The sequence below is a fragment of the Sander lucioperca genome, chromosome 22 (genome assembly GCF_008315115.2).
Source record: "Sander lucioperca isolate FBNREF2018 chromosome 22, SLUC_FBN_1.2, whole genome shotgun sequence".
Lineage (NCBI taxonomy): Eukaryota > Metazoa > Chordata > Actinopteri > Perciformes > Percidae > Sander > Sander lucioperca.
The window spans coordinates 22313125-22325843 of record NC_050194.1 but is presented as its reverse complement, the minus strand read 5'-3'; the positions used below and the strand labels follow the sequence as shown (position 1 = coordinate 22325843).

Here is a 12719-nt window from a genome sequence, read left to right as displayed (position 1 = left end):
AAACAAGAACACAAGAGGAATTGATCTGCACTGTAATCACTCAGTAATTAGACAGAACCACACATTCAGGCACACGTTGAGTGACAATATATTGACTGTGCCTCCAACCAACACACAAAACAGTTGTGTGGCTGCCATTGTATGGCTTTCAATGTGTTTTCTATTGAAAAGGAAGCTTTTTGTCTGCAGTCACACGTGGTCCACCTTGGCCTTGGCATCGACACGTGCTCCATTCTGGATCAGATATCGGACCACATTCGTCTGTCCGGCTCTCGCTGCCATGTGGAGCGCCGTCTCCCCCCTCTGCAACACACACACACACACACACACACACACACACACACACACACACACAGACAATTTTGATTCTTCTCTGCTCTCCTTCCTCATGAAAACTTATTTCTGTTTAGACGGGAGGCAGAGAGAGAGAGAGAGAGAGAGAGAGAGAGAGAGACCCCCTTCCTCTCCACACCCAACTCACCATAATGAGTGCCATAATCCTCCGTTTCTACGGTAACCTGGCCACAGACACGGCGTGGGCGACCAAATACTTGGGGTTGAAGAGTTGAATGTGCAGCACTCTTTCCCCTCTCTGTTTGCTCATTACTCTCTGCTTCTCTTTCAACTCTTTCCCACCGATCCCTCTCTTTTTTATCACTCTTCCTCCTTTAATATTGGAGTTAACAGGGTCAGTGGTTTTAGAGTTTGTAGCTCCTAAAGAAGAGCGTTTATGGACGAGATGAGAGTGAGAGGTCCTCTCCTTACATACACATGGCATTAATAGACTTCCTCTCCTCCAGCCCGAAGTACAAAGGGTTTTCTTCACTGTCTGCTCTATGTTTGACTGTATCTCTCTCTCTCTCTCTCTCTCTCTCTGTGAAATGCTCTGCTTCAGGTGTGTGGATATATCATCCTCTTTTAAGTATCAAAAGGTCATTTGGAGTTGTGTTTGAGTCCACCTGATGAATTAAGTCCAATATTCTCTCTCTTTTAGCTCTATTTGTGGTCTCCACTAACTCCTAAGGGTAATATTTGTCTCTTTATCAGAGTACAGTTGAGTACAGGTAGGCCTACTGTAAGTTCTCAAGTGCTACTTTCAACCACTGCGGATTATAGAAGAGAAACTGTGCAAATGTCCTTTGGGAGGGACACAAGAAAGACAGAAACAAGAGAGAAACAGAACTCACCACATTGCTTGTGTTTGGGGAAGCCCCGTGATGGATCAGCTGGTGCACAATGTTGTCGTGTCCCATAAATGCTGCAACATGGATCGGAGTCAGACCGGACTGTAAAGTGAAGAGACACACACAGAGAAGAGCGGAGAAATGATATGTAAAATAAAAGTACAGAAGTATTATGCAGAATGATCAGTTTTAAACCCATATTCTTTGATTATTATTATCAATGCATGAACATTTACTGTTAATGCTGGTGGACCTTTATATGATCATATTTTGTTTAGCACTGCATAATATTAAGTTATTGAGTCCTAAAAGTCTTCTTTTAGTTAGATTATTTCAACCAGTTTCCGACAGAAATCAACTTAAACTCTTAGACGGAATTAGAGATTGCCGCTCTAAATAAAAAATAAAAACTTGAAACCAGTTGACTTCTATTTAAAGAGGTTGAATTCATCTCACAAGAATGGCAGGTTCTTTCTCAGTTTATTTAGAAAATGAGGACTTTTAGGACTCAATAAAAGACAAAACATTACTTCATAAGATGGAGCAGCGTGCGCAGTATTTAAAATGTGGAATAAAAAGTACAGGACTTCCCTCTGAGATGATGTGGAGTTGAGGTTTTAGGGAGCAGAAAATTTAAATACACAAGTGAAGTACAAGTAGGTCAAAAAAGTGTACTTGGTTACTTTCCACCACTGTGGCGACAAATGTAACTTTGGTAAAAAATGATATAACTCCAACTTTAAAACAGATTACACTTAAAACATCACTGACGCCATCATGCGTGCATGACACACACACAAACACACACACACACACACACACACACACACACACACACAAACCTACCTCAGTGACTGCCTGTATCGACGCTCCATGCTTCAGAAGTAGCTCCATCACCTTGACTCTGTTTTTCTTGCAGGCAATGTGCAGAGGAGTGAAACCATTCTAAAAAAAAACACACAAAAAAATGAACAGAAAAATATTTATAAAAAAATAGCCCCAAACTTGTGTGTGTGTTTCTTTGCAGGTCTTGCTGAGCTGGCAGAAGATAAGTCTGGAACACCGAATGGAAACTACAGCACAAAGCAGGACCTTCTTTTCTTTTTTCCCCCTCTTTCTTTCACTTTTTCTCCTCACCCCTCTGCATGCAAACCAGACAAGCATGTGTGGAAATAATTGACTCGACTCTAAAGCCGTAAAAAAAAAGAAGAAGATTCAAATAGACTGAAATAGATACTTTTCTTTACAACTCACTCTTCTCTCGCCAACACGGACGCTCTGCCCCCTCCCTCCCTCCCTCCCTCTCTTACTCACTTGACTTTGAGGTTTCTGGCTCAATCCTATGACTTCATTTTCCCCTCCGTGTCCTTTTTTCATTCTCCTTCTCTCTGGCTATAAAGTCCCAGTGCTCTAACCACACCCAGACTTCTCCCCTTACAGAACAGAGATGGTTGTCTTACACCAAGACAGTGCCCGGGGTTATAAAGTCTCTTTTTAGTCTCCTTGTCTGTTTCCTTCGTTTATTGACTTCATTTGTCTTTTCTTCTCCATTAAAACCCCTTATTTCTCTCTTTTGTTGTAAACAAACAAAAAGTAGGGAGGTGAGGAAGAAGGGAAAGAAAGGAGGGAGTGAGGAAAAGAAAGACTTGAAAGGAAGGAAGACATTTCTGGTTGGTTGGGAGATCATTAAGACGCTTAAATGTTCCACTGCCACAACCTGGAGCAACACTGCAGCTTCAATTCCAGTCTCTGAAGGAATTAATCTATTCTATACTTCAATTTCAGAGAAAACATCAATATTGTTTTTAATTATTTTCCTCCAACAAGCCTATTTCCAAAGTGCACCTTGTTACGTAAATGTGCTGGTAGTTTCACACGGCACTTTCTTACGAGGTTCTTACGACCCAGTAACATTTCCGTAACTCTTTAAACATGGCTCAAGTGTAAACCCATCCCCATCCCATTACTGTTAAGGCTACAGGAGCACACGATGAACACACAGAGAGAGATATAAAACACACTTCTTGTTCTGTCCTCTAAGAGTGCTGTAATTCATGTGTTATTTAATTATCATTTCTAATGAGAAACTAAGGTTTTCAAAGGTCAAAAGTACTTGATACTTTTTCGATACCACATTTCAAATTATACGATCTCCATTTTTAATATATATAAACGTATATATATATTTTACATTCAATAGTATCGATAGCACCAAAGCTATTAAAAAACACACATCTACAATCCGATTTTCAAGCCAAGGCTGCACAGATGAAACAACCGGGAAGAAAATCAACCGGTCCTCAACCTGTGGTATTTTGTGCCATTCTGTCCAGCAACGAACCCACCACGGGACTGGCAGCAGAGGCATCCTGTTTTGCGTGCCTGGGGATTTCTTTTCTTCAGACCATCATTCTCCCTAAAATGTCCAGCTTTCATTCCACTGCTTGATTATAACCCACCAAAGCAATTCAATGATGATACTTTGTAACAGTATCATAGGCCACACAATAGGTAGAAGAATCATTTTTTCTATCAAATAAATGGATGCATGTTACCTTTCTGTACCTGTCCATCCCTCTGCCACTTTAACCCCTTCTTTCTCTTTCTTGCTTGTCTCATTTTCCTAAAACCTTCTGCGTCTCTTGATCAGATCAATTCATAGATGGATTTTAAACCCTCTTTCTCCCTGCTTATGCCTTCCTCCCATTCCGTTCCAAAACTTCATAATAAATGATTGATGAGTGTAAGCATGGGCCGGTATGAGAACAGTATGAAAACCTTCAGCAAAAATATCACGGTTCACAATATTGCGGTTTTGCAATTACAGCTTTAAAATGTATTATTTGGAAATGTCTGGGTAAAAAACAACATTTCTTTCTTCCATTGAACACAATGTATGTTATTTTTAAACACACTGCACATGGCAAACGGATTTCTAAACTGCACTTTCTGTCCTTGACAACTCATAAAAAACGCAGGAACGGTATGACGGAAAACTTGAGAGGTTTTGAAACCGTGACCGTTTTTTAACCCTTGTGTTGTCTTCCCCTTAACCATGCAACGTTTAGTTTTTCTGGGTCAAAATGTAAAACTTTTTTTTCAACATTTTGGTCACTTTTCCCGACGGTTTTGTTGTTTTTTTCTATGGTTTTTTTGGACGTTTTTGTAGCTTTTTCCTGACGTTTTTGACGCTTTTTTGTCAATTTCTTTCAACGTTCTTTTGCCATTTTTTTTACAAATGCTATAAAATTGAACAAAACACCAAAATTCAATGAAAATAGTGAATTGATCATTTGTTTTACTTGTGAAAAGCATTGTATGGAACCATCCATGTTATTTATTTTTTGACAAGTTGGTTGAAAGAAACCCAAATTTCTCATATAGAAACTTTGAAAATGGGTAAAATTTGACCCATGGACAACAGGAGGGTTAAACCGCGGTATGCCTTTAAACCGGTCCATGCCTAGATGAGTCTACTGTATTTCTGCAGCTACAGAGGATCAAGCGTCTCTCCTGCTCCTCCGTCCCTCACCAGTGCCTTGGCGTTGGGGTTGGCCTTCTTGTCCACGATGACCTTTGCCACCTTGTAGTGGCCGCAGTGGGCGGCCACATGCAGCGCCGTCAGGTAGTCGTTGGTCACGTCGTCCACGGGCACCTCGTGGTGCAGCAGCAGCTGGACGCAGTTGAGGTGGTCGCCCTGCGTCGCCATGTGGAGCGGAGACAACCCGTTCTGGAGGGGATAAGGTCACAAGTCATGACTAATTGTGTCGGAATGTTCTCGAGAGTTTGTAACAGCAGATAAGACAAATGAAAACAGAGATTCAGTTCATCCAGCAGTGACAGAGTTACTCAAGTACTGTACTTAAATACAAATGTCGAGGTACTTGTACTTGAGTCTTTTCTTTTCATGCCACTTTCTGCTTCTACTCTGCTACATTTCAGAGACAAATATTGTACTTTTTACTCCACTACATTCATCTGACAGCTTTAGTTACTAGTTACTTTACAAGTTAAGATTGTTGCACACAAAACACATGTCGTTTATAAAATACAATATTTTATTATAGAGTAAACTACCCAACATTATAACGGCCTACAAGTACAGCTGAAATGATTAGACCATTAAACACGTTTCCATTTAGTAATGTTAGTGATTTTTTGGCATTGAGTACTTTACTTCTAAGACTTTAGTACATGTTTCTAACGATACTTACATACTTTTACTTAAGTAACATTTTCAATGCAGGACTTTTACTTCTAACAAGAGTATTTTTACAGTGTGGAGTATTTTTACTAATGCAGTTCAGGGATGTTGCAGAGTTAAGAAAAAGAAGGGGAGTAAGAAACGTGAGGGAGAGAATAAAAAATATAGAGACACACACAGATTGGAGGTGTACCTTTGTCTTTGATAGTATCGGCGCTCCTCTGTCCAGCAGCATCTCCACCACCTGCTCATGACCACTCCTGGCTCCGCAGTGCAGAGGAGTCAGACCGTCCTGGGAAAACAACGCGTGAACTTCATACCATCACCAACAGGGCCCTTAAGCAACACAATGAAGCCTTCACGGCAGGGGTTAATGCACTTCAAGTGACCCTTTACTTCCACGTCTATAGGTTGAGAAAATCCCTAAACAAAAAAAGAAATGGTGGCCGGGCGCCTGGGTCGCTCACCTGGTAGAGCACGCGCCCATATGCAGAGACTCAGTCCTCGACGCAGCGGCTCAGGGTTCGAGTCCCACCTGCGGCCATTTTCTGCATGTCTTCCCCCTCTCTCTTCCCCCTTTCCTGTCTACAGCTGTCCTGTCTTTTAAAGGCTAAAATGCCCCAAAAATGATCTTAAAAAAAAAAGGTGGACAAAAGAAGTTGCTTTTGACACCTTAGAGATGCTGATATATTGTAATATATGTACTGTATGTGCCCCTATTGTAAGATAAATGGACAAAGCTTGGGCTAAGGGGTTATAAATTGTTTTTGTTCAAAGACATAGGTGTAGCCTAAGATCATCTATACTAAAGATAGCGCATTACAACCAGCGCCAGTGGTATGGAACGGTACACACTTTCTGTCTCCTAAAGGGGTGTGGCCTTGTTTGAACAAGTAGTGCCAGATCTCGCGAAAGTTTGGTCGTAAGACGGAAACAGGTCTCAAACAAAGTAAATTTTCTCCTGATGTATCTGTCTGAAAAATGCCATTTTTGTGTCAGAATGTTCTCTAGATATGTGGCTTGTGAAAAATGGGTCCAATATATACTTTGGTGACTATGGGGCGAAAGCATCGCTCATAATCTGCGTTCACGTTCACTTCTCCCGTTGGAATCAATACACACGGACCTGATGCTAGTCTCCTAAAGAGGCGTGGACGTGGCAGAGCCCACGGGACACAGATACAGGAAACCACTCTGAGTTGGGGTGTCTCGGTTCTATACCGTCTCAGGTGTAGCCTGCTCGGGAAGGTTCCTGTCTCTCTTAAAGAAGATGAAGATGTGATTCAGTTGCTTCTAATGCCAGGAAATCAAGTGGGTCAGTGATGACCCTCTTTCTCTTTACTTGTGGAAATCTCTTATCTCAGAGGTTGTGACTCTGGAAAAACTTGGACACCACATTAAGAAAATGACTCATATTTTCCTGCATAAGTGGAAGAGGCCAACGGAACTTTTGGGAGTGGACTATAATCTGGACTTGAATAGATAGATAATATGATGAACTTGAACTTATGGCCATGGGGTTGACTCGTGTATTCTACTTATTGCTGTCACCATTACTGTAGGCTACTGGGGTGGCAGTAGCTCAGTCCGACCTCCACAGGGAGTTGGGTTGGGAACATGAGAGTTGCCGGTTCAAGTCTAAAAGACCAAAGTATGGTGATGGACTGGTAACTGGAGAGGTGCCAGTTCATCTCCTGGGCACTGCCAAGGTGCTCTTGAGCAAGGCACCGAACCCCCAACTTCTCGGGGCGCCTGTCCATTGACAGCTGCAGCCCCCTCACTCTGACATCTCTCCATTAGTGCATATATAGGTACTGAGCATGTGTGTGTAATGTGTACAATAACAACAGAGTGAAAACATTGTAATTTCCCTTGCGGGATTAATAAAGCATACATTATTATTATTATTATTATTATTACTGTGCAAGTAGAGTGCCCTATTTTGTCTTGCTAATAATGTCACATTTCTCTTTGCTATATGGACCAGTCCTGTAGCACTACTGTTTGTTTTTTGTTGGTTTATGTATTGTTTGTACATTTGTCCTTAAAAAATGTAATAAACAGAATAAAAAAATAAAAAAGCCCAACACTATCAAGCTGCATTATGAGAAGACCGTACCAGAGAGTATTCTTTACTCTATATGTCTTTTGCAAACCTCTAACTTTATGTAAGTGCAGTGCTAAATGGAAGCAAAACCACTTTCAAATATTAACATCAGTTAAAAATGTTGATTCTTTTGTATGGATGTTCACCTTGGTCCGTGCGTCTATCTTGGCCCCTCTCTCCAGCAGCAGTCGCACCATGTTGCCATTCCCACGTTTGGATGCTACGTGCAGCGGTGTTATGTCATTCTGGGGAGAAAGAAAAGCATAATTTCCTCATTCAGCCACAAAGAAAAGACGACTCAGAATTTTATCACACAGTTTAAGTTGTTGTTTTAAGAAGAAAAAGGAAAATTACACAACAGGAAACATCCTAACCCTGCTAAACTACAAATGAAGCTGCCAAACACATTTCAGACAGCCTGTCCATGCCTGCAGCATTTAAATACATCTCACTTGAAATTTGCTTACTCAACTAGAGACCGTGTAGGAGGAAAATGGATAAATATCTCCCTCTAGGGGGAATATAACTATTCCAGCAGCTGCACAGTGTTGTGGTTCAATCATTGTCTTGCTTTCTTGGTTTTTCCTTTGTGTCCTTCTATAACAAGAGGAGGAGGTTTTAATAGGACACTATGTACTGTGGAGAGAGAATCGTCCGTATGACTATACAGACTGCTTCTATGTGTTCTTTGCCAGTATGTTTTCAAATAACGTCAACAAAACACATTCTAATGTAAATGTTAAAGGACATGACTGGTTGTTATTCTATATTTCACATTGAGTACTTCTACCTAATTTAATTACATTAGATGCTAAAACGTTTGTACTTGTATGTATAACAGAGTATTTCTACACTGTGGTATTGCTACAACATAGTACATGAGTACTTCTTCCACCACTGATTATTTGAGACACACCCAGTCTTCAACTCTCATAAACTCAGTATCCAATCCTGCAGTCTCCAGGATCATATAGCACACAGACAACATGTATATGTGTCCTCCTGCAGAGTGACAGGCACAGCTGTAGGATTACATGTATCAGTGTTAGTGTGTCTTACACACACACACACACACACACACACACACACACACACACACACACACACACAGTCCCGCCTTCTCATATGAGAGTCTTGGAGTGAGTGTCTGCAGCAGCACTCACTTCAAAAGGTTTGTGTATGTGTGTGTGTGTGTGTGTGTGTGTGTTTTCCATCTTCAAGCGAAGTACCCACCCTCGCCTTGAAGTCCACAGCTGCCCCTCTGTTAAGCAGGAGTGTTGCTACGTTGATATTGCCGTAGTGAGCCGCAATATGGAGAGGAGTGAAACCGCTCTGAGAGGGACGAGAGACAGAAAGAGAAACAGAATCAATTGAAAAAGAGCAAGCAAAACAAGTCTTTTACTGAGCCACCAGCAAAGCATTGGGTTTGGCCATAAGCAGGCTAACGGAGCAGACGAGGGCTGAGCAGAAGTCAAACATGCTTTGAGCGCCTGATTTTCCTTTTATAACAAAACATATTTCTTGTGTTATAGTTACAGTGACATTCTTCAGATCCGGAGTGAAAAGAATCATGAAAATAAGCAAACATAAGCAGATTAACTTCCTGTCAAATGAAAATCATGCAACGGTAATTATTAATTAGAGCATCCATTCAAGTTGCGGTTTCAATTCCTAAAAAAAAAATCTACTCTTCTGTACTTTCATCTAACAGGAAATACAAAAGCCAGACATGCAGGTGAGCATGCATCTGCATTAGTTAAAGGCAATCTAGGTTTAAAATGGCTGCTTTAAAGAAAACCAGTAACCTGTAACCTTTAGGTAACTTTAAAGGTGCAGTAGGTAAGACTTATAAAACTAACTTTCTGTCATATTTGCTGAAACTGACCCTATGTTCCAGTAGAACTACATGAAGCAGGTCATTTAAAAAAAAATTCTGGCTCCTCTGGCACCACCTACAGCCTGTAGTGTGATTTGCAAAAATCCACAGCTCCCTGTTCAGATGCACCAATCAGGGCCAGGGGGGGTGTCTTTGGGCTTTAGCAGAAAGGGGGGAGGGACTGAGTGTTGTTGATGTTCAAATTTTTTGACTAAATCCTGGATCTTCCCAATCCTACCTACAGCACCTTTAAGACATTGAAGTAATCAGGTTGGATTAATGTATATCGCTCAAATTCGGTCTTCTGAAAAAGTATTCATCTAAAACATAAATCATTAGCTTATTCAGATAATCTCAGAAAGTTCAGTCTTGATTTATTTAAAGTTGTTTAATTTCTTCTTCTTTTTTACTTTTCCAAAGCAACAAACAGGAAAGGTCAACGTGCTATTGATCATGTAATCGAGGAGCTGCTCTATTTAAAGCTGATTAAACTGGTTTCCGAGCACAGTGACAGTAATTAGTATTACCTCAAAGGATAGTCAGCACAGTGTCAGGCTAATGTTAAAAAAAATGCAATTAAATAAAATCTATTGGCATACTAAAGCTTAACTAAATCCATTACTGTCACTTCAGCCTTCCCAGTTTTTCCTCACATGCACACATTTAGTTTAAGTTAATTCAGACATCTACAGCATTATACAATCTCTCAAGCAGTGCGAGGAACAAAAGCTCCACAAAAGCTAGTTGATAGATGTCACAGAGATTATTGTAACAGGAGGATACAGAAAGTTGCTACTGTGGATGGAAAAAGGGAAGTCATGGGGGAAAAGGATAACAACCTGTACTAAGTATTTTCGATAATAGCTATTAATACAACTGCCAAAGACATTTACTGAACTATTAACAGTAAATGTGGACAAAAACATGCAGGGTGAGGGCTAAATGATCTGGCACTCAGGAGCAATACATGCCGTCATTTTTCTGGCCAAACCACAAACAGAAAATAATTTTTTTGAGCATTAAAAATTAATTATTACAAAACGTTAGTTCTTCTACTGAGATACTGAATTTCTCTTCTATTCTTTTGGCAGTGGCTTTATTGCAGAGCGGTAAATGAGAAGATGGACACCACTCTAATGTCTGTGCAATGGATATGAAGCTAAACCCAGCAGCTGGTTAGCTTAGCTTAAGCACCATGTCAAATAACAGCAAGTAGCCGTTAGAGAGCAGTTACAGTTGATTTTTTTTCACAGATCAAGCAAACGAGATATAACTGATATTAATCAGTGAGCTATTGCAGCGACGTGGTCACTCCTGCCTTTTTCATGTGACAAACACATGGACAAGAAATGATTTCTGATTCAATGCTTCAATCGAGTTGAACGCAAATGAGGCTTCTTCTTGTTTTGCTGCAGCAGCTTTCCACAGGATAAGATTATGCATACAGTAAATTCAGAGAGAAACATGCTTTTATTTAGAAAAGGTTTTATTATTTCACTTAAAACTTCCTCCATGTTTACCTGTTGTCTTGATAAACTTGATAAAGTATTATGTACAGTTTCCACAGCAATAATGTATGGTTCTAGGTACACATAAGGTAACAGTAAGTAAGGCAGTAAGTCTACTGTTATTTTTTTAAATCTCTGCCCTAAAGCAGCAAGCCACTGGACACACACATAGCAATGTCGAAATGCAATGCAGGTTAAACAACAGCAGGCACACAGGTGAGACGCTGTCAGCAGCAAAAGCATTCATGCCAGCATTTAGCATTCATGCTAGCAGACAGAAGGCTTTGGCTTTCCAATGGTGACCATGATGTACAATGACAGGAAAGGAAGGAGAGAAGGAGATAGAAGAGAAGATGTACCTCTGTTGTTCTATTCACCATCATCTAGAAGGGAGACGGGGGAAGCCGTGGGGTAACAAAAAGGAACCAATAGAGGGAGGAGGAGGAGGAGGAGGAGGAGAGAATGGGGTGGTTAGTGCACCACAACAACTACAACACCAACACCACGGTTGCACCAAGCTGTAGGATGGATACATGAGAACATGGCCAGAGATTATGAAGACTAAAAGGTAACCAAACAGAGGTACACATAACTGGATGATGGACTGAGACTCTAACCTTGTAGTCTGTTATTGTTTCTACAGTGAGACGGACTGCTGTTGATGGTAACTGTACCTGCTGCATTCTTGTTTTTGACTAACAAAGACAAAGACGACACTGTTCTTTTTCCTGAGTGGCACTTACATTGTGACACGTCTAAAAACTTGGATCAGAAATGTAGATGCTTCTTGCATTTTTTGTCCCACAACAAAACATTTTCAGGATTTAAATGCTTTCTTAATTGGAACCAAAAAAAAATAAAAAATCACCATAAAGTTCACCATCAATAAAAAAATAAAAAAATAAATAAAAAAACGTATTTCCATATGCCCTATGATACCATGACTTATGGAAGCGTCTTACTGTTTTTCCTTTCACTAAACTGGTGTCTTCGAAAGTTAGCAATATGCTACATGTTTATTTATTTTATTTTATTTTTTATTTATATTTTAAATAGACAATGGTGTAGGTTCAGTTTTAGAAGAAGTGCATCTTCACTACAGTGACAATACGCAGTGACAATACGTCAAGTTGGACAGTTTCCAGCTGTTTCCAGCAGCCTTGAACAGGAAGTCACAGAAACACTCACATCCTGTTAGGTGCAATTCCGATTTAATAAAATGTTATCAGACCCATTTATCAGCTTGTACCCAGTCTCCAGTTGTTTTTATTATGACAGAGTAGCTGTCAAAATGCTCTACATGCGATCTGTTGCTGATGTTAACAAACAACAGACTGCAGATGATCCGTAATCTGAACAGATTTAGTCTCTCTGACTTCTAAACGTCACCATCAGCCACACATCATGTGTTCTGTACAGATTTAGCCTTTAAATCAGACAAATAGCAATTAAAATCCCTCCAATTCAAAAACAATAAAAAGTTTATATAAAACGTCATCATGTTGAGTCGATTCTGAACCAAATCAGCAGTTAGATCAGCTGAGAGCCAGGCGTTTCCCAGCATGCCCTGGGTCCGCCTGGGTCTTGCAGTCGGTAGAAAGCAACTGCGGTGCCTGCTTCTCAAAACTGCGGCCGCCTTGATCTCGTGAGGTTATCGCTGCCCACGTGTGCATGACGTCAGAGCAAGTCGGGATCAAGTTGGACACAAATCTAACCGCCATGAATCGGGCGACGATCGCCGCTGATCGATTTTGCGCAGGCCTGGCTCATCACGAACAAGCCGACTATCTTAAACGGAAGCAAAAATAACTAAAATCACTTCCTCTCCCACAGTAGGTCA

General features: G+C 40.6%; 1 protein-coding gene across 45 annotated transcripts in view; it reads right to left on the bottom strand.

Annotated features, from left to right (window-relative positions):
- Positions 1-12719, bottom strand: part of LOC116061495 (ankyrin-3-like) — a 172946-nt gene that overhangs the window by 66230 nt on the left and 93997 nt on the right. For 38 of the 45 annotated variants that reach the window (XM_035997562.1, XM_035997560.1, XM_035997593.1 and 35 more), the window contains exons 7-14: positions 11239-11262; positions 8729-8827; positions 7642-7740; positions 5582-5680; positions 4717-4914; positions 2031-2129; positions 1188-1286; positions 205-303 (exon numbers count right to left, since the gene is read on the bottom strand). In XM_035997562.1, coding sequence (XP_035853455.1) covers positions 205-303; positions 1188-1286; positions 2031-2129; positions 4717-4914; positions 5582-5680; positions 7642-7740; positions 8729-8827; positions 11239-11262 — 816 coding nt within the window. Of the gene's footprint in view, positions 1-204; positions 304-1187; positions 1287-2030; positions 2130-2498; positions 2577-4716; positions 4915-5581; positions 5681-7641; positions 7741-8728; positions 8828-11238; positions 11263-12719 lie in introns of those variants that run through there. The other 7 variants (XM_035997583.1, XM_035997584.1, XM_035997588.1 and 4 more) reach the window with 2 other exon arrangements.